This window comes from Salvelinus namaycush, chromosome 32, assembly GCF_016432855.1.
Source record: "Salvelinus namaycush isolate Seneca chromosome 32, SaNama_1.0, whole genome shotgun sequence".
In the NCBI taxonomy this organism is placed as follows: domain Eukaryota; kingdom Metazoa; phylum Chordata; class Actinopteri; order Salmoniformes; family Salmonidae; genus Salvelinus; species Salvelinus namaycush.
This window is the reverse complement of record NC_052338.1, coordinates 22687326-22707868: the sequence shown is the minus strand read 5'-3', so window position 1 is coordinate 22707868 and position 20543 is coordinate 22687326. Positions and strand designations below refer to the sequence as shown.

General features: G+C 44.2%; 1 protein-coding gene across 1 annotated transcript in view; it reads right to left on the bottom strand.

Annotated features, from left to right (window-relative positions):
* Positions 1-20543, bottom strand: part of LOC120027058 (CUB and sushi domain-containing protein 3-like) — a 704521-nt gene that overhangs the window by 63594 nt on the left and 620384 nt on the right. The window contains exons 54-56 of the mRNA XM_038971903.1: positions 13113-13286; positions 11836-12021; positions 8817-8990 (exon numbers count right to left, since the gene is read on the bottom strand). Coding sequence (XP_038827831.1) covers positions 8817-8990; positions 11836-12021; positions 13113-13286 — 534 coding nt within the window. The remainder of the gene's footprint in view (positions 1-8816; positions 8991-11835; positions 12022-13112; positions 13287-20543) is intronic.

Sequence of the window (20543 nt, the reverse complement as noted above, 5' to 3'; positions counted from 1 at the left end):
CTGCTAAAACACTCGACCAATGCTACTCCAACTTCCGGGATGCCTACAAGGCCCTCCCCCTGTCACGATCGTCTTTAGGTGAAAGAAAGGACCAAGGCGCAGCGTGATATAAATACATCTTCTTTTGAATAGAAGAAGAAACGAACACGAACACTAATACAAACTAGATAAAACAACAAACGACCGTGAAGCTATCAAACGAAAGTGCAGACACAAACAACTAACGTCAAAACATAGACATTTACCCACAACCTACCTAATGCCTATGGCTGCCTAAAATATGGCTCCCAATCAGAGACAACGATAGACAGCTGTCTCTAATTGAGAACCAATCCAGGCAACCATAGACTTACATAAACACCTACACTGAACACAACCCCATGAACTCTACAAAACCCCCTAGACAATACAAACACCCTAGACTAGACAAAAACACACAAACTTCCCCCCATGTCACACCCTGACCTAACTAAAATAATAAAGAAAACAAAGATAACTAAGGCCAGGGCGTGACACCCCCGTCCTCCCTTTGGCAAATCTGATCACAACTAAATTTTTCTCCTCCCTTCCTATAGGCAGAAACTCAAACAGGAAGTACCCGTGCTGAGGACTATTCAACACAGTCTCAATAAAGCCTCAAAATACCCAAAAAATATATTTTAAAACATGTATGCAAGTGGTTACAATGATTTGTTAATTTAATTTTGCCAAAATAATGTAAATCCAACTTGAAGCTGCAATATGAAACTTTTTGGATGACCCGACCAAATTCACATAGCATAGATCTGCCATTCTCATTGAAAGCAAGTCTAAGAAGCAGTAGATCTGTTCTATGTGCACTATTTCTATGCTTCCCGGTCTTAAGTTTAGTTTTTTCGGTTTTGTACATCGGCTTCAAACAGCTGATAAAACAATATTTTTGGCCATGGAAAATATATTGCACAGGGGACTTATTTCCTCCACTGGGGGGTAGTGCACTGTGACTTATTTCCTCCACTGGGGGGTAGTGCACTGTGACTTATTTCCTCCACTCGGGGGTAGTGCACTGTGACTTATTTCCTCCACTGGGGGTAGTGCACTGACTTATTTCCTCCACTGGGTGGTAGTGCACTGCGACTTATTTCTTCCACTGGGTGGTAGTGCACTGTGACTTATTTCTTCCACTGGGGGGTAGTGCACTGAGACTTATTTCCTCCACTGTGACTTATTTCTTCCACTGGGGGGTAGTGCACTGTGACTTATTTCTTCCACTGGGGGGTAGTGCACTGTGACTTATTTCCTCCACTGGGGGGTAGTGCACTGTGACTTATTTCCTCCACTGGGGGGTAGTGCACTGTGACTTATTTCCTCCACTGGGGGGTAGTGCACTTTACCCTGGCCCATCTATGGAGGGGAGCAGTCACATCGGTTTCTCAGGCCACTTGGACACTATAGAAGCACACACACATCCTCATTTGATCTAAAGCTTTTCCCTAAAGAAGACTTCTGTTTTAAATTTAAACAATTTTTTTGTAAAGTAAGGCTTCTTTTGCCGGGGCTTAAGATCCTGCTTCTCACTGGACGGCAAAGCAAACTATAGGTCTCTGATTCAGAGAAATCATAATCAGTAATGAGAACAATGGAAGGAGAGAGAGAGACAAAAAGGGAGAAAGAGACAGGGAGGTGATGGAGGAGAAAGAGAGGGAGAGAAAGAGAGAGAGAGAACAATATTCCCATTTGCAACTCTTGGCTTTCCATTTCTCTGTCCCTGGCTGTGTCTTTTTCTGGGTCAGGGCTCTCAGAAGTGAACAGGCACCATACACTGTCCAGTGGGATGGGGAGGAGCTGGTGTCTGCATTTTTATTTTATGGGTCATGGACACTTAATGAAGGTTTAATGGATGAACAGAGACCTAGAGCAGGTGAGGCTGTGTGTGTGTGTGTGTGTGTGTGTGTGTGTGTGTGTGTGTGTGTGTGTGTGTGTGTGTGTGTGTGTGTGTGTGTGTGTGTGTGCGCATGTGTGTGTGTGTGTGTGCGCATGTGTGAGTGTGTGTGTGTTTAGTATTGGAAAGAGATTGTGTGTGTGTGTGTGTGTGTGTGTGTGTGTGTGTGTGTGTGTGTGTGCGCGCATGTGTGAGTGTGTGTGTTTAGTATTGGAAAGAGATTGTGTGTGTGTGTGTGTGTGTGTGTGTGTGTGCATGAAGGTGCTCTCTGTGCATCACTAGGTCTGCAGGACCTAGGAATCAGAGAGAGACTGGCAGTTGAGAGATAGAGACAGGACTGGAGAGGAGGAGAGGAGCCACATGGGAGTAGAGGGGGCGGAGGAGAGGAGAGCACTGGAAATAGGGCAGGACTGATTAGCCTAAAGAAGAGAGGAGCTTGGAGGGAAAACACAAAGGGTTTCAGACCACCCCTCAATGAGCACACCCCACACCCCAAGTGATTAGCAAGCACCATCTGTGTTGAAAACGACTTGTGCCCAAAACAGAGAAACCCCCAAACACAGACAGATACGTCATTTTAGCCTAATTTAGAAGACTGAACATATGCAAAACTCAAGTCATCATCATACTGCAAATAAAACAGCTAATTGTAGCTAAGAATATTCATAACATCATGACATATAAATGCTGATACTTCATAAAGGGCTTTATAGATTAATGTATTTATGTTTATTTGATAGTCAGTTTCCCCAAAGAGACACTCACACAAAGTAAATGAAGCATTAAGATAAATAGTAAACTTAATCTCAACATAATTGTTTTCTAGCATGGATACTAAAATGACTAACCATGTTTAAAGGAATAGTTCACACAAATTACAAAATGACACTGGTTTCCTTCTCCTGTAAGCAGTCTATGGATAAGGTATGACAGTTATTAGCATTTTCTGTGCATCATGTCCAAATCATCCGAAAGTATCTAAAATTGATTGTGAAGCTCAACAAAGACTCGCGAAAAATTGCAATATCGGTCCCATGACTTAAATGAGATTTATGCCACAAATGCTAAATCGTTAGCATGTGGGGAAAAAAACGGGGAAATTAAACTAAAGCATGGATTGCTGTCATACCTTGTTCATAGACTGCTTACAGGGAAAGGAAACCAACGTCATTTTGTAACTATGGGTAAACTATCCCTTTAAGAGAGCTGTTGAGAGAGGGAGAAGTAAGGGAGTAAATCTACTCTGAAATCAAAATCAAATCAAATTTATTGGTTGCGTATACAGACTTGCAGATGTTATCGCAGGTGTAGCGAAATGCTTGTGTTTCTAGCTCCAAATGTGCAGTACTATCTAGCAATACAATAACCAAAAGAAATATCAGAATGAGAAATATCAGAACGAGCAATGTCAGTCAGGAATATATATAGAGGATCAGTCAAAAGTTTGGACACACCTACTCATTCAAGGGTTTTATTTTTTTTTCTTCTCTATTTTCTACATTGTAGAATAATGGTGAAGACATCAAAACTATGAAATAACACATATTGAATCATGTAGTCAGAGGCGGATTTAGGTATAGGTGACATGGGCAGCCAGGGCGGCATCATGCCGGGGGCGACACGCACCAAAACATTCGGAATGGCGACATTTGCGCGATCGGCTTTCTATCGCTCATTTGCACGTCACGTCAATGATATCATGTCACCATGTGGGACTGTGGGTCAATTAACCTTGTCGGAGTGGGAGCCCTGATTCTAGTTTGTGAGTTAGCAGGCTACTGCCTGGGAAGGTCTCCCACTCAGAAGTACAAGATATTGAGGGAGGCGGGGGTAGGTAGATCTCATGTCTCCCCACTTGAAGTCCAAGGTAGGGGGAGCGGGGGAATCTATCAAAAAGCACACCTCTAACTTTGTACAGTACTAATGCAATTAGTCAAATCAGTCACACTACAAAATTCTACCAAATAAACCCCAATTCATTTATAATACTGTAAATATATAGTTTCACAGACATATTGTTGCATTTTTTTCTGGTTTGTGTGAAATCGTTAACAATAATACAAAACCAGGGGCGCTGAAGGGGGGGGGGATTCGCCCAGGGAGCCATTTAGATTCTTCTTTGCCTTCATGACAGCTTTGCACACTCTTGGCATTCTCTCAACCAGCTTCACCTGGAATGCTTTTCCAACAGGCTTGAAGGAGTTCCCACATATGCTGAGCACTAGTTAGCTGCTTTTCCTTCACTCTGCGGTCCAACTTATCCCAAACCATCTCAATTGGGTTGAGGTTGGGTGATTGTGGAGGCCAGGTCATCTGACGCAGCACTCCATCACCCTCCTTGGTCAAATAGCCATGACACAGCCTGGAGGTGTGTTGGGTCATTGTCCTGTTGAAAAACAAATGATAGTCCCACTGAGTGCAAACCAGATGGGATGGCGTATCACTGCAGAATGCTGTGGTAGCTATACTGGTTAAGTTTGCCTTGAATTCTAAATAAATCACTGACAGTGTCACCAGCAAAGCACCCCCACACCATCACACCTCCTCCTCCATGCTTCACGGTGGGAACCACACATGCAGAGATCATCTGTTCACCTACTCTGCATCTCACAAAGACACGGCGGTTGGAACCAAAAATCTCACATTTTGACTCATCAGACCAAAGGACATATATCCACCGGTCTAATGTCCATTGCTCGTGTTTCTTGGCTCAAGCAAGTCTCTTCTTCTTATTGGTGTCCTTTAGTAGTTGTTACTTTGCAGAAATTCGACCATGAAGGCTTGATCCATGCAGTCTCCATGAACAGTTGATGTTAAGATGTGTCTGTTACTCAAACTCTGTGAAGTATTTATTTGGGCTGCAATTTCTGAGGCTGGTAACTCTAATGAACGTATCCTCTGCAGCAGAGGTAACTCTGGGTCTTCCTTTCCTGTGGTGGTCCTCATGAGAGCCAGTTGCATCATAGCGCTTGATGGTTTTTGCGACTGTACTTGAAGAAACGTTCAAAATTCTTGACATTTTCCTGATTGACTGACCTTCATGTCTTAAAGTAATGATGGACTGTCATTTCTCTTTGCTTATTTAAGCTGTTCTTGCAATAATACGGACTTGGTCTTTCACCAAATAGGTCTATCTTCTGTATACCACCCCTACCTTGTCACAACACAACTGATTGGCTCAAACGCATTAAGAAGGAAAGAAATTCCACAAATGAATTTTTAACAAGGTACACCTGTTAATTGAAATGCATTCCAGGTGACTACCTCATGAAACTGGTTGAGAAAATGCCAAGAGTGTGCAAAGCTGTCATCAAGGCAAAGGGTGGCTACTTTTAAGAATTTCAAATATAAAATATATTTTGATTTGTTTGGTTTGATAGATTTTTTTGGTTACTACATGATTCCATATGTGTTCTTTCAGAGTTTTGATGTATTCACTATTATTCCACAATGTAGAAAATGTTTCAAGAGCTGAAACAAAAAGTTTATTTCTCTCAAATTTTGTGCACAAATTTATTTACATCCCTGTTAGTGAGCATTTTATCATTTGGGGGGCTTATGTCTGAGAAGTATTTCTGTCTGTAATAAAGCCCTTTTCTGTGAAAAACTCATTCTAATTGGCTGGGCCTAGCGCCCCAGTGGGGCGCGCTCCTGTCCAGTCATGTGTATACCATAGATTAGGGCCTAATTTATTTATTTCAACTGACTGATTTCCTTATATGAGCTGTAACAGCAAAATCTTTGAAATTGTTGAATGTTGCGTTTATATTTTGTTCAGTATATATATATGTATATGTATATATTGCCAGCAGCATACCACCCTGCATACCACTGCTGGCTTGCTTCTGAAGCTAAGCAGGGTTGGTCCTGGTCAATCCCTGGATGGGAGACCAGATGCTGCTGGAAGTGGTGTTGGAGGGCCAGTAGGAGGCACTCTTTCCTCTGGTCTAAACAAAGATCCCAATGCCCCAGGGCAGTGATTGGGGACACTGCTCTGTGTAAGGTGTCGTCTTTCGGATGGGACGTTAAACGGGTGTCCTGACTCTCTGAGGTCATTAAAGATCCCATGGCACTTATCGTAAGAGTAGGGGTGTTAACCCCGGTGTCCTGGCTAAATTCCCAATCTGGCCCTCAACCATCACGGTCACCTAATAATCCCCAGTTTACAATTGGCTCATTCATCCCCCTCCTCTCCCCTGTAACTATTCCCCAGGTCGTTGCTGCAAATGAGAACGTGTTCTCAGTCAACTTACCTGGTAAAATAATGGATAAATAAATATATGTATATAAATGTATAGACATTACAGACAGTATATGAATAGAACAGTTATCTCTGTCTATCTCCTACCCATACGTTCACATCACTCTCAGTTAGAAGAGGTGAGACTGTCTGCTTGTGTTCTTATATCTCACAGCAGCAAAGGCAGCTTTAGGTCCACTGCGCACACAGCTGAATTCTTTACACTACTCAATAACAGGGTTAGCTAGGGGAGGTTTACACACTGGTAAACCCTTCACACTACTCAATAACAGGGTTAGCTAGGGGAGGTTTACACACTGGTAAACCCTTCACACTACTCAATAACATGGTTAGCTAGGGGAGGTTTACACACTGTTAAACCCTTCACACTACTCAATAACAGGGTTAGCTAGGGGAGGTTTACACACTGGTAAACCCTTCACACTACTCAATAACATGGTTAGCTAGGGGAGGTTTACACACTGTTAAACCCTTCACACTACTCAATAACAGGGTTAGCTAGGGGAGGTTTACACACTGGTAAACCCTTCACACTACTCAATAACATGGTTAGCTAGGGGAGGTTTACACACTGGTAAACCCTTCACACTACTCAATAACAAGGTTAGCTAGGGGAGGTTTACACACTGGTAAACCCTTCACACTACTCAATAACATGGTTAGCTAGGGGAGGTTTACACACTGTTAAACCCTTCACACTACTCAATAACAGGGTTAGCTAGGGGAGGTTTACACACTGGTAAACCCTTCACACTACTCAATAACATGGTTAGCTAGGGGAGGTTTACACACTGGTAAACTCTTCACACTACTCAATAACAGGGTTAGCTAGGGGAGGTTTACACACTGGTAAACCCTTCACACTACTCAATAACAGGGTTAGCTAGGGGAGGTTTACACACTGGTAAACTCTTCATTCTACTCAATAACAGGGTTAGCTAGGGGAGGTTTACACACCGGTAAACTCATCACACTACTCAATAACAGGGTTAGCTAGGGGAGGTTTACACACTGGTAAACTCTTTACACTACTCAATAACAGGGTTAGATAGGGGAGGTTTACACACTGTTAAACCCTTCACACTACTCAATAACAGGGTTAGCTAGGGGAGGTTTATACACTGGTAAACTCTTTACACTACTCAATAACAGGGTTAGCTAGGGGAGGTTTAGGGAAATACTACAGGGAAATAGATCTGTGATGTTGGATTCAAAACTATTTTTGACTTCTTCACTCAATAACCATCTTCTGTATTGAAGATAAATACCTGTGTCTCTCTTCTCTCTTTCAACTGTCTCAAACGTTGTATCTTGGCCAATGACTCACTTTGGGGAATAATCAACCAGACAAGAAAGAGAGAAAGAAAGAGAGAGAGACAGGACGAGAGAACTAGCGATGCTCCCAGGAGAGATGAGGGTGAGATGATTCCTTTGCAGTCTGCCGTAGGGAAAAGCAGATGGCATATCATCTCAATAAAAGAGGGACAGCAAACTAACCAGTAGTTCCCACAGATCAATTACCTGTCCAAAGACCGCCCTGCCTGCATCCCAAATGGCATATTATTCCCTATATAGGGCACTACTTTTGACCAATGGGTTTCTGATTAAAAGTAGTGCTCTACACAGTAAATAGGGTGCCATTTGAGATGCAGGCCCAACAAGAGAGGAAATAAAGAGGCCCTCATTATCCAGGGAATGACATCCTTCTACGGCTAAAAAAAAACAACTTTAGCTGCAAATGTATTTTCCCACCATACCCCATCCTGATGGGGTCGGTGCAATCTTTAATTAAATGTAGCCATATAACGATTTCCCTGCACATTGCACCACATCATAATGTATCTATTTAGCTACAGTACTTTACATATTGAGTGGAAGAATAGGAAGAAGAAGAGGAGGAAGGAGAAAGAAGTTATTTCTTGAGCGGAAGGAATGCGTGGTAACTAAGTCTGTGTGAGAGAGAGAGAGAGAGAGAGAGAGGGGGAGGGAGGGGAGGGACAGAGGGAGAGGGGTAGAAAAAGAGCAGAGGAAGAGGTACAAAGGGCATAGAGAAAGAGGAAAGGAGATAAAGAGAGAGAGCGAGAGTGAGAAAGCGAGAGACGGACATTGTGTTGTGAAGAAAGGACAGTTGTGGCTATTCTAGCTAGCTGTGGTTGTGTTGACGTCAGGGCTCCAGGCACAACACCCACGATAGGGTGAAGAGGGTGATCTCTCTTGCCCACATGTTAGTCAATGCCTCTCGTTTCTTCTATTCTGCTGGAACCAATGTGTTGCTCCACCACCGCTTTTAAATCCTCCTCCACTATTATGAGCTATCTTTATACTTCTTCAGTTATTATTTAGAAGTCCTCGATATGACCTTCTCTCGCTTTGTCTCCATCCGATTATAGCTCTTGCCGTGTACGTATGCGTGTATAAAAAAGGTATTATCAAAAGAAAGGACAAAAACTGATGAATGTAGATATGATCATTTGAGCTTCGTCAACGTGACAGAAAATCCAAGCCTTGAAATTGTCATATGGTGCATAACATAAAGTTGACAGTCATTTTTACCTTGGACAACCTGTGTCCCAAACACACAGACACAGCCACCCCCCACCCACTCACAACCCCCCCTGTATGTAAAGGACTTACCTGAGCAGAAGGGCATGGGTGCGCTCCAGTGGCCGTTGAGCTGACAGGTGCGCGCCGACTCGCCCTTCAGCTGGCGCCCCCCTATGCATGTGTAGCGAACGGTAGAGCCGAAGGTGAATTTATCCCCGTTCAGCTGGCCGTTGGGAGGGGACCCGGGGTGACCACAGTCCACCACTGGAGGAGAGAGACACACACAAGATGGATGCTGTCAGCTCAGAGTGCTGACAGGACTAATGTAGTGGAAGGTACTGTCGTCACTCTCTAGAGGATTGAGGCCACACACTGTGTCTGCATCCCAAATGGCACCCTATTCACTATACAGTGCACTACTTTTAAACAGGGCCTATAGGGTAGTGCACTATATAGGGAATAGGGTTCCATTTCAGACACACACCGTATGTAAGCAATAAAGATAGCTAGAACAAGATGTGTGACTATGGATGGAACACTGTTCTAGTCTACTTCTCGTCGTTGAGGGGAATACTGTATCATACAAACTACTTAGAATACACACTATAGGCCAGTTTCCCGGACGCAGATTAAGCCTAGTCCTGGACTACAAAAAGTGCTTTTACGTCCAGGACTAGGTTTATTTTGGGTTCCGGGAAACCCATCCAAAATATCCAGTACCTCTGCTCATAGAATAAGACCAGTGTACGAGATTCACCACGATAAATATACAGTACTAGCACTTAAGCTCATAATGGCAACGTTCCAAAGTAGACGGTACTGTCCTCATCCTTTGTAATCATTCTTTGATCCATTTTTCACTTAGTAAATTATCAAGGCCAGGGTGCTAAAATAATCAAATTATTTTTTCAAATATTCACCCCACAATGTGCTACAATCAGCAAGTTTACTTTAAACTTTCTCCTCTTTTGTCTGCTACTGGCCTATAAAAAGTGAGCAGGTCCGGTATTAACATGCTAATTCAGCAGAAAGGACAAGGCGTGTCTAAATGAAAGGAACGTTTTGGACATGGTGTCGATGTCACAGCGGGGTGGATCAAACTTGCCGAAGGTTTTTTCATCCCTTATAAAACACATCGCAACAGGAACACCAAACTGATTGGGCCTTAGTAGAGCTAACGTATGATACGGTTTAAGGGAAAACAGTAGGCTACACATCATAGTTCAATAAGGTTGGGATTGGGAGGGAGGGCACTGATTGGAGCACACAGCTATGCCCCTCAGCCAGTAGGAGGCCCAGGTTGTGTTTGGAACACTGAGACAGCCAGTAGGAAACCTTGAAGCCCTGTGTATAAAGTAGATGTTTAGACATGCCAGGTTACAGCTGGTGTCTAATGCAGCTTGTTTTGAGGAGGATGTTGAAGATACACACCATAAAACAGAGGGATCAGCTGCCAATCTGGCATCCCTAATTAGTGTAATATCCACAGAGCTGTTCCACCTGTCCCTCAATAGAACACTGATTTTAAGCAGAGGGGGTCAGGCAACTCATTCAGCTTCAATTAATGGAATAATATGCTAATTAGCCACGAGTGCCAAGTTGCCAAGTCGGCAGTCTCTCTCCGGGAAAGACAGACCGACCGTGAGACAGCGACAACAAATTATAGGAACAGGACACTTTAGATGAGCAATGTCTTTGAGCAGGTGCTGGATATCAAAATAAGTTCAGTGAATGGTAAAAAGAGACTCCGCACACCGCCATCTGTGGTTAACTCTGTGGTTTATTGGTGACAATGTTTCAACTGTCGAAACTTCTCTAATATACCACATGCTTGCATATATTGCAGTGTGCACATTACTGAGTCTCTTTCCACCATGTACTGTAACGTGTACGCTAAGAATCGGGAAGCAAGTACTGGGAGGGAATTTAATAAATAATGGAACATGGAACAAAACAAGAAACACGAGTAGCGTACAGATATAAGGGAGTGACAGATATAGGTGATTCTCAGGAGGTGCAGGTGCGCGTAACGATGGCGGCAGGTGTGCGTAATAATGAATAAACTGGCGACGTCGAGCACCAGAGAGGGGGAGCGGGAGTAGACATGACAGTACCCCCTCCCTGACGTGCAGCTTCAGCCGCAGGATGACACCGACCAGAGGGACGGTCTCGAGGATCAGGAGCAGGCCAGTCGCTTCTACTGAGGCGCGGGAACCTATCGGGCCAGCCGAGGCACGGGAACCCGTAGAGCCGGCCGAGGCACGGGAACCTGTAGAGCCGGCCGACGCTCGGGAACCTGTAGAGTCGGCCGAGGCTCGGGAACCCGTAGAGCCAGCCGAGGCTCGTGAACCTGTAGAGCCGGCCGAGGCATGGGAACCCATAGAGCCGGCCGAGGCTCGGGAACCCGTAGAGCCGGCCGAGGCTCGTGAACCTGTAGAGCCGGCCGAGGCATGGGAACCCGTAGAGCCGGCCGAGGCTCGGGAACCCGTAGAGCCGGCCGAGGCACGGGAACCCGTAGAGCCGGCCGAGTGGCGGGAACCCATAGAGCCGGCCGAGGTGTGGGAACCTGTCGAGCCGGCCGAGGCACGGGAATCTGACAAACCGGCGGAGGCATGGAAGCCTGATGAGCCGGCTGAGGCATGGAAGCCTGACGAGCCGGCTGAGGCATGGAAGCCTGACAAACCAGCTGAGGCATCACCAGTTGCTTCGGCAGTGGCACTTGGACCCGACGTCACCAGTAAAAAAAAAAGATCCCTGTTGCTTCCCCTTGGTGAGGCGTTATTCTGTAACGTGTATGCTAAGAATCGGGAAGCAAGTACAGGGAGTGAATTTAATAAATAATGGAACATGGAACAAAACAAGAAACACGAGTAGCGTACAGATATAAAACACAGGAACAGAAACAATTACGCTTAGGGAAAGAACCAAAGGGAGTGACAGATATAGAGAAGGTAATCAGGAAGGTGATGAAGTCCAGGTGAGTCTCATGAGGTGCAGGTGTGTGTAACGATGGTGGCAGGTGTGCGTAATAATGAATAAACTGCCGTTGTCGAGCGCCAGAGAGGTGGAGTAGAGGAAGACGTGACATATACAGTGACACCAGACTCACCGATGCACTCCGGTAGAGGCTTGTCCCACTGTCCCGTGGGCTGACAGGTAAGAACGGGTGAACCGAATAGGTAGAACCCTGGGCTGCAGTTGTAGAACACCACGGTTCCAAAGGTGAAGTTCCCGTGTTCTATCTTACTCTGTCTGATGGAGTTGGCTGGGATCCCAGGATCGGAGCAGTTGACCACTGAAGAGGAAGAGACGGAGGGGGAAAAAGACAAGCATGTGTTATTTGGCAGAAACATGGAAGGGATCAACTCATTCCAACACTTACCACACGCTTGACCTTCTGCAGTCACTCATATAGGGCCAAATCCTAACATGAAACGGAATTTTCGCGCCAATCTTCCATTGATCTTAATGCATAATCTTAATGCATGATAAAAAGGAATGATAATAAAAATATATACAAAATAGATAAGTGTCCACATCTCAAGCAAGTACATGGCACAATGGCTTATTACGAATTTCAAGAACCTGCAAGATAGATTTACTGGTATCAACAAAGGCCAACACAATGTGGGCGTTATATTTCCTCTTGCCAAAATAGTCCAATCAGATACAATGTAATTGATTCTAGTTTGTTCGATATGCAGGGCTTGTCCAATAGCATTCTGACCCTGGACTTAGCCTCTGGTTTCCTCAGGGCTTGTCCAATAGCAGTCTGACCCTGGACTTAGCCTGTGGTTACTTCAGGGCTTGTCCAATAGCAGTCTGACCCTGGACTTAGCCTCTGGTTTCCTCAGGGCTTGTCCAATAGCAGTCTGACCCTGGACTTAGCCTCTGGTTACTTCAGGGCTTGTCCAATAGCAGTCTGACCTGGACTTAGCCCCTGGTTTCCTCAGGGGAAGACTCCTATATAAAGGAACAACCAGATGGTTTTCAGATAATCACCCCACACCCCTTCAACATATTCTGAATATTATATTATACATTAATAACACATCAAACACAAGGTCGCAAAATCACAGTGTTATGCATGGGGTCAACACAACCATTGATACACCCTATAGAGGTCAGTGATACCACCACAATCATATCTACTGATGTTCAAGAGGCCGTGTTGGCTATGACCCTAATTCACCACAACCACAATTCACACAGAGCAACCATTCACCCTACACAGAGGCCGTTGTCCTGCTGTGGTGCTGCTACCTGATTGATTACAAGCCCACTACAAACCAAGATTCCTCCTTCTTCCCCATCTTACCCAGAGTGCACTGCAGTGATCAGGCAAGCATACTCCGTGTGAATAGAAGACTTAACTTTTTTCCCCACCTTTACACGTTGGTGGTGGCTGGCTCCACTGGCGCGTGGCCTGGCACTGGGCCCTTGAGGGCCCCTCCATCACGTAGCCCATGTTGCAGGAGAAGCTCACCACGTCGTTCAGATTGAAGCCGTTACCAATGGTCCGCCCGTAGATAGGGCTGCCCGGGTGTCCACAGCTGATAGCTGGGGGGAGAGAGAGAGAGAAATTACAAGATTATTTTCAAATGAGCCCTGGAAAGAGAGGGCGAGAGAGGGGGGGATAGATAGAGAAAGGAGGTTCTGTTGCCACAAGAAAAGGGCAACCAGTGAAGAACAAACACCATTGTAAATACAACCCATATTTATGTTTACAGTTGAAGTCGGAAGTTTACATACACTTAGGTTGTAGTCATTAAAACTCATTTTTCAACCACTCCACAAATTTCTTGTTAACAAACTATAGTTTAGGCAAGTCGGTTAGGACATCTACTTTGTGCATGGCACAAGTGATTTTTCCTACAATTGTTTACCGACAGATTATTTCACTTATAATTCATTGTATCACAATTCCAGTGGGTCAGAAGTTTACATACACTAAGTTGACTGTGCCTTTAAACAGCTTGGAAAATTCCAGAAAATGATGTCATGGCTTTAGAAGCTTCTGATAGGCTAATTGACATCATTTGAGTCATTTGGAGGGGTACCTGTGGATGTATTTCAAGGCCTACCTTCAAACCCAGTGTCTCTTTGCTTGACATCATGGGAAAATCAAAAGAAATCAGCCAAGACCTCATAAAAAAAATTGTAGACCTCTACAAGTCTGATTCATCCTTGGGAGCAATTTTCAAATGCCTGAAGGTACCATGTTCATCTGTACAAACAATAGTACGCAAGTATAAACACCATGGGACCACGCAGATGTCATACCGCTCAGGAAGGAGACGCGTTCTGTCTCCTACAGAGGAACGTACTTTGGTGTAAAAAGTGCAAATCAATCCCAGAACAACAGCAAAGGACCTTGTGAAGATGCTGGAGGAAACGGGTACAAACGTATCTATATCCACAGTAAAACGAGTCCTATATCAACATAACCTGAAAGGCCGCTCAGCAAGGAAGAAGCCACTGCTCCAAAACCGCCATAAAAAAGCCAGACTACAGTTTACAACTGCACATGGGGACAAAGATCGTACTTTTTGGAGAAATGTCCTCTGGTCAGATGAAACAAAAATAGAATTGTTTGGCCATAATGACCATCGTTATGTTTGGAGGAAAAAGGGGGAGGCTTGCAAGCCAAAGAACACCATCCCAACCGTGAAGCACGGGGGTGGCAGCATCATGTTGTGCTTTGCTGCAGGAGGGACAGGTCCACTTCACAAAATAGATGGCATCACAAGGATGGAAAATTATGTGGATATATTGAAGCAACATCTCAAGACATCAGTTAGGAGTTAAAGCTTGGTCGCAAATGGGTCTTCCAAATGGACAATGACCCCAAGCACACTTCCAAAGTTGTGGCAAAATGGCATAAGGACAACGAAGCAAAGGTACTGGAGTGGCCATCACAAAGCCCTGACCTCAATCCTATAGAAAATGTGTGTGCAGAACTGAAAAAGCATGTGCGAGCAAGGAGACCTACAAAAATGACTCCGTTACACCAGCTCTGTCAGGAGGAATGGGCCAAAATTCACCCAATTTATTGTGACAAGCTTGTGGAAGGCTATCCGAAACGTTTGACCCAAGTTAAAAAATTTAAAGGCAATGCTACCAAATACTAATTGAGTGTATGTGAACTTCTGAGCCACTGGGAATGTGATGAAAGAAATAAAAGCTGAAAGAAATAATTCTCTCTTCTATTATTCTGACATTTCACATTCTTAAAATAAAGTGGTTATCCTGACTGACCTAAAACAGGGAATTTTTACTTGGATTAAATCAGGAATTGTGGAAAACTGAGTTTAAATGTATTTGGCTAAGGTGTATGTAAACTTCCAACTTCAACTGTATTTATTTTCCCCTTTGTACTTTAACTATTTGCACATAATATGCATTTGAAATGTCTTTATTCTTTTGGAACTTTTGTGAGTGTATTGTTTAATGTAAAATGTTTTATTGTTTATTTCACTTTTGTTTATTATCTATTTCATTTGCTTGGCAATGTAAACATATGGTTCCCATGCCAATGAAGCCCTTACATTGAAATGAATTGAATTGAAAGAGGGAGAGAGAGAAGGAGAGGGGGTAGAGGGAGAGTAAGACAGAGAAAAACAGAAAGAGAGAGAGAGAGACAGAGAAAGAGAGAGAGAGAGAGAATTTACATTGAAATTGAAATTCCATATTGATTCCTACTGTATCTAATGTACTGTATAAAAGGGTAACATTGACATTACATAGTGATTCTTACTGTATCTAATGTACTGTATAAAAGGGTAACATTGACATTACATATTGATTCATATGTAATGGATAACAGGTAAGGTCACTTTTGATTTATAATCCACCAGGTAATAGTCCACTGGGTGCTCATTTGTTCACTGCAAAAATACACCTATTGAGTTTGAGACCATAGAAATAGCATAGTCAGACCTTGAACAGGGAATTGAAACCAAAAAGAAACCAGTGGAGCTTGAACGCAGCCTCAGCTCACATTCACTTACTGTGCAATAGACTGGACAAAACAGTAGGCTTCCAATAAGATCTGCAATAGAGCTGTGTCGCTCGGTTATCAATAGGCTAGGGGCTAGACTATCACGTGTTCAGCCAGGATGTCTCAATCACAGAACTAGAATGAATAGAACAGGCCTCCCCATTCAAGTCAATGACGCCATCATGGGTAGACTGGTGGACATTTTGAGTGTCTCATTCTATTTTTATGGTCACAGTCACCTCTGAAACTGATATTCAGGAGAACAAACGGCAAAGAGCTGTTTTATTGCCCCATCCTGGACTATTGCCCTAAATAGTGTCATTCCCCATCAGATCCCTCTGGTCTAAACTCAATGGCCGTCTGGCAGCTCATCTGAATGGCTAATCCAATGGAGGGCGGCCATTTTCATGCCAATGGCCCAAACCACATTAGTTGTGCTCAATTGCAGGCATTTGCCGAGCGATGCAGAAGTGATGGCATAGTGCTCATAGTGATCCTCTCTATAGCTCTGGGAGGCATCGGGAGGCCTTTCTCATCCTGTCTTGGAGGCATGGATCCTGGAAGGGGAGAAACTAGTTGTTATGGGCCTATGAATGGGGCTATGGGCCATTAGTCTAAGTGGGATACTGTAAGAGGGACCTGACTGTGGGACTTTATCAGTGAGTTGGAGCCTGGGACTTATGAAATTAGATAATAGACCAGAGATTGAGCCAGAGAGAGAGACAAGAGGATGGGACAGAGATACACAGAGGGACAGAGAGAAAGAGAGAAAGAGAGAGAGAGGCAGAGGGATAGGGATAGAGAGAGACATTATAAAATCCATGTACACAAACAACAAGTGTGCGGATAAAATTGGCAAAAAATACAAATTTCTTTCCACAGGGCCATGGGGTGAGACAGGGATGCAGCTTAAGCCCCACCCTCTTCAACATATACAGTTGAAGTCGGAAGTTTACATACACTTAGGTTGGAGTCATTAAAACTCATTTTTCAACCACTCCACAAATGTATTGTTAACAAACTATAGTTTTGGCAAGTCGGTTAGGACATCTACTTTGTGCATGATACAAGTGATTTTTCCTACAATTGTTTACAGACAGATTATTTCACTGTATCCCAATTGCAGTGGGTCAGAAGTTTACATACACTAAGTTGACTGTGCCTTTAAACAGCTTGGAAAATTCCAGAAAATGATGTCATGGCTTTAGAAGCTTCTGATAGGCTAATTGACATCATTTGAGTCAATTGGAGGTGTACCTGTGGATGTATTTCAAGGCCTACCTTCAAACTCAGTGCCTCTTTGCTTGACATCATGGGAAAATCAAAAGAAATCAGCCAAGACCTCAGAAAAAGAATTGTAGACCTCCACAAGTCTGGTTCATCCTTGGGAGCAATTTCCAAATGCCTGAAGGTGCCACGTTCATCTGTACAAACAATAGTACGCAAGTATAAACACCATGGGACCACGCAGCCGTCATACCGCTCAGGAAGGAGACGCGTTCTGTCTCCTAGAGATGAACGTACTTTAGTGCGAAAGGTACAAATCAATCCCAGAACAGCAAAGGACCTTGTGAAGATGCTGGAGGAAACAGTTACAAAAGTATCTATATCCACAGTAAAACGAGTCCTATATCGACATAACCTGAAAGGCCGCTCAGCAAGGAAGAAGCCACTGCTCCAAAACCGCCATAAAAAAGCCAGACTACGGTTTACAACTGCACATGGGGACAAAGATTGTACTTTTTGGAGAAATGTCCTCTGGTCTGATGAAACAAAAATAGAACTGTTTGGCCATAATGACCATCGTTATGTTTGGAGGAAAAAGGGGGAGGCTTGCAAGCAGAAGAACACCATCCCAACCGTGAAGCAAGGGGGTGGCAGCATCATGTTGTGGGGGTGCTTTGCTGCAGGAGGGACTGGTGCACTTCACAAAATAGATGGCAACATGAGGAAGGAAAATGATGTAGATATATTGAAGCAACATCTCAAGACATCAGTCAGGAAGTTAAAGCTTGGTCGCAAATGGGTCTTCCAAATGGACAATGACCCCAAGCATACTTCCAAAGTTGTGGCAAAATGGCTTAAGGACAACAAAGTCAAGGTATTGGAGTGGCTATACAAAGCCCTGACCTCAACCCTGTAGAAACTTTGTGGGCAGAACTGAAAAAGCTTGTGTGAGCAAGGAGGCCTACAAACCTGACTCAGTTACACCAGCTCTGTCAGGAGGAATGGGCAAAAAGTCACCCAACTTATTGTGGGAAGCTTGTGGAAGGCTACCTGAGACATTTGACCTAAGTTAAACAATTTAAAGGCAATGCTACCAAATACTAATTGAGTGTATGTAAACTTCTGAGCCACTGGGAATGTGATGAAAGAAATAAAAGCTGAAATTAATCACTCTCTTCTACTATTCTGACATTTCACATTCTTAAAATAAAATAGTGATCCTAACTGACCTAAGACAGGGAATTTTTACTAGGATTAAATGTCAGGAATTGTGAAAACTGAGTTTAAATGTATTTGGCTAAGTTGTATGTAAACTTCCGACTTCAACTGTATATCAAAGAATTGGCGAGGGCACTAAAACAGTCTGCAGCACCCGGCCTCACCCTACTAGAATCTGAAATCAAATGTCTATTGTTTGCTGATGATCTGGTGCTTCTGTCACCAACCGAGGATGGCCAACAGCAGCACCTACAGTAGATCTTCTGCACAGATTCTGTCAGACCTGGGCCATCACAGTAAATCTCAGTAATACAAAAATAATGGTGTTCCAAAAAAAATCCAGCCGCCAGGACCACAAATACAAATTCCATCTTGACACCGTTGCCCTAGAACACTCAAAAAACTATACATACCTCGGCCTGAGCATCAGCTGTGAATGAGCTGAGAGACAAGGCAAGAAAGGCATTCTATGCCATCAAAAGGAATATAAAATTCAACATACCAATTAGGATCAAATAATGCATGCAGAGCAGAATTAGGCCGGTACCCGCTAATTATCAAAATCCAGAAAAGAGCAGTTCAATTCTACAACCACCTAAAAGGAAGCGATTCCCAAACCTTCTATAACAAAGCCATCACCTACAGAGAGATGAACAGGGAGAAGAGTCCCCCAAGCAAGCTGGTCCTGGGGCTCTGTTCACAAACACAAACAGTCCCCTCAGAGCCCCAGGACAGCAACACAATTAGATCCAACAAAATCATGAGAAAACTAAAAATAATTACTTGACACATTGGAAAAAAATTACAAAAAAACTGAGCAAACTGGAATGTTATTTGGCCCTAAACAGAGAGTACACAGTGGCAGAATACCTGTCCACTGTGACTGACCCAAACTTAAGGAAAGCTTAGACTATGTACAGACTCAGTAAGCATAGCCTTGCTATTGAGAAAGGCCGCCGTTGTCAGACCTGGCTCTCAAGAGAAGACAGGCTAGGTGCACACTGCCCACAAAAAGTGGTTGGAAACTGAGCTGCACTTCCTTTTTCTCCCCAATTTCGGGGTATCCAATTGGTAGTTACAGTCTCGTCCCATCGCTGCAACTCCCGTACGGACTCGGGAGAGGCGAAAGTCGAGAGCTGTGCGTCCTCCGAAACACAACCCAGCCATGCCGCACTGCTTCTTGACGGAACAGCCTCTTAATACGGAAGCCAGCCGCACCAATGTGTCAGAGGAAACACTGTACACCTGGAGACCGTGTCAGTGTGCATTGCGCCCGGCTCGCCACAGGAGTCGCTAGTGCGCGATGGGACAAAAACATCCCTGCAGGCCAAACCCTCCCCTAACCCGGACGACGCTGGGCCAATTGTGCGCCACCCCATGGATATCCTGGTCCCGGCCGGCTGCAACAGAGTCTGGACTCGAACCAGGATCTCTAGTGGTACAGCTAGCACTGCGATGCAGTGCCTTAGACCACTGCACCAGTCGGGAGGCCTGAGCTGCACTTTCTAACCACCTGCCAAATGTATGACCATTTTGGAGGCACATATTTCCCTCAGATTACACAGATCCACAAAGAACTCAAAAACAAACCCAATTTTGATAAACTCCCAAATCTACTGGGTGAAATACCAGTGTGCTATCACAGCAGCAAGATGTGACCTGTTGCCACAAGAAAAGGGCAACCTGTGAAGAACAAACAACATTGTAAATACAAGCCATATTTAAGTTGATTTATTTTCCCTTTTGTACTTTAACTATTTGCACATTGTTACAACACTGTATATAGACATAATATGACATTTGAAATGTCTTTATTATTTTTTAACATCTGTGAGTGTAATGTTTACTTTTCATTTTTATTGTTTATTTCACTTTTGTTTATTATCTACTTCACTTGCTTTGGCATTGTTAACATATGTTTCCCATGCCAATAACGCCCTTAAATTGAAATTGAATTGAGAGAGAGAGAGGGGGGGGGGGGGGGGGGGGAGTCTAAAGCCCAGAGAGTAAGACTGGGAGCTTGTTAGGGGGCTGAGTCTATGGGTGAGTGAACGCGTGTTGGTCTGGAAGTCAGTGTGTTACGGGGCTGAGTCTATGGGTGAGTGAACGCGTGTTGGTCTGGAAGTCAGTGTGTTACGGGGCTGAGTCTATGGGTGAGTGAACGCGTGTTGGTCTGGAAGTCAGTGTGTTAGGGGGCTGAGTCTATGGGTGAGTGAACGCGTGTTGGTCTGGAAGTCAGTGTGTTAGGGGGCTGAGTCTATGGGTGAGTGAACGCGTGTTGGTCTGGAAGTCAGTGTGTTACGGGGCTGAGTCTATGGGTGAGTGAACGCGTGTTGGTCTGGAAGTCAGTGTGTTACGGGGCTGAGTCTATG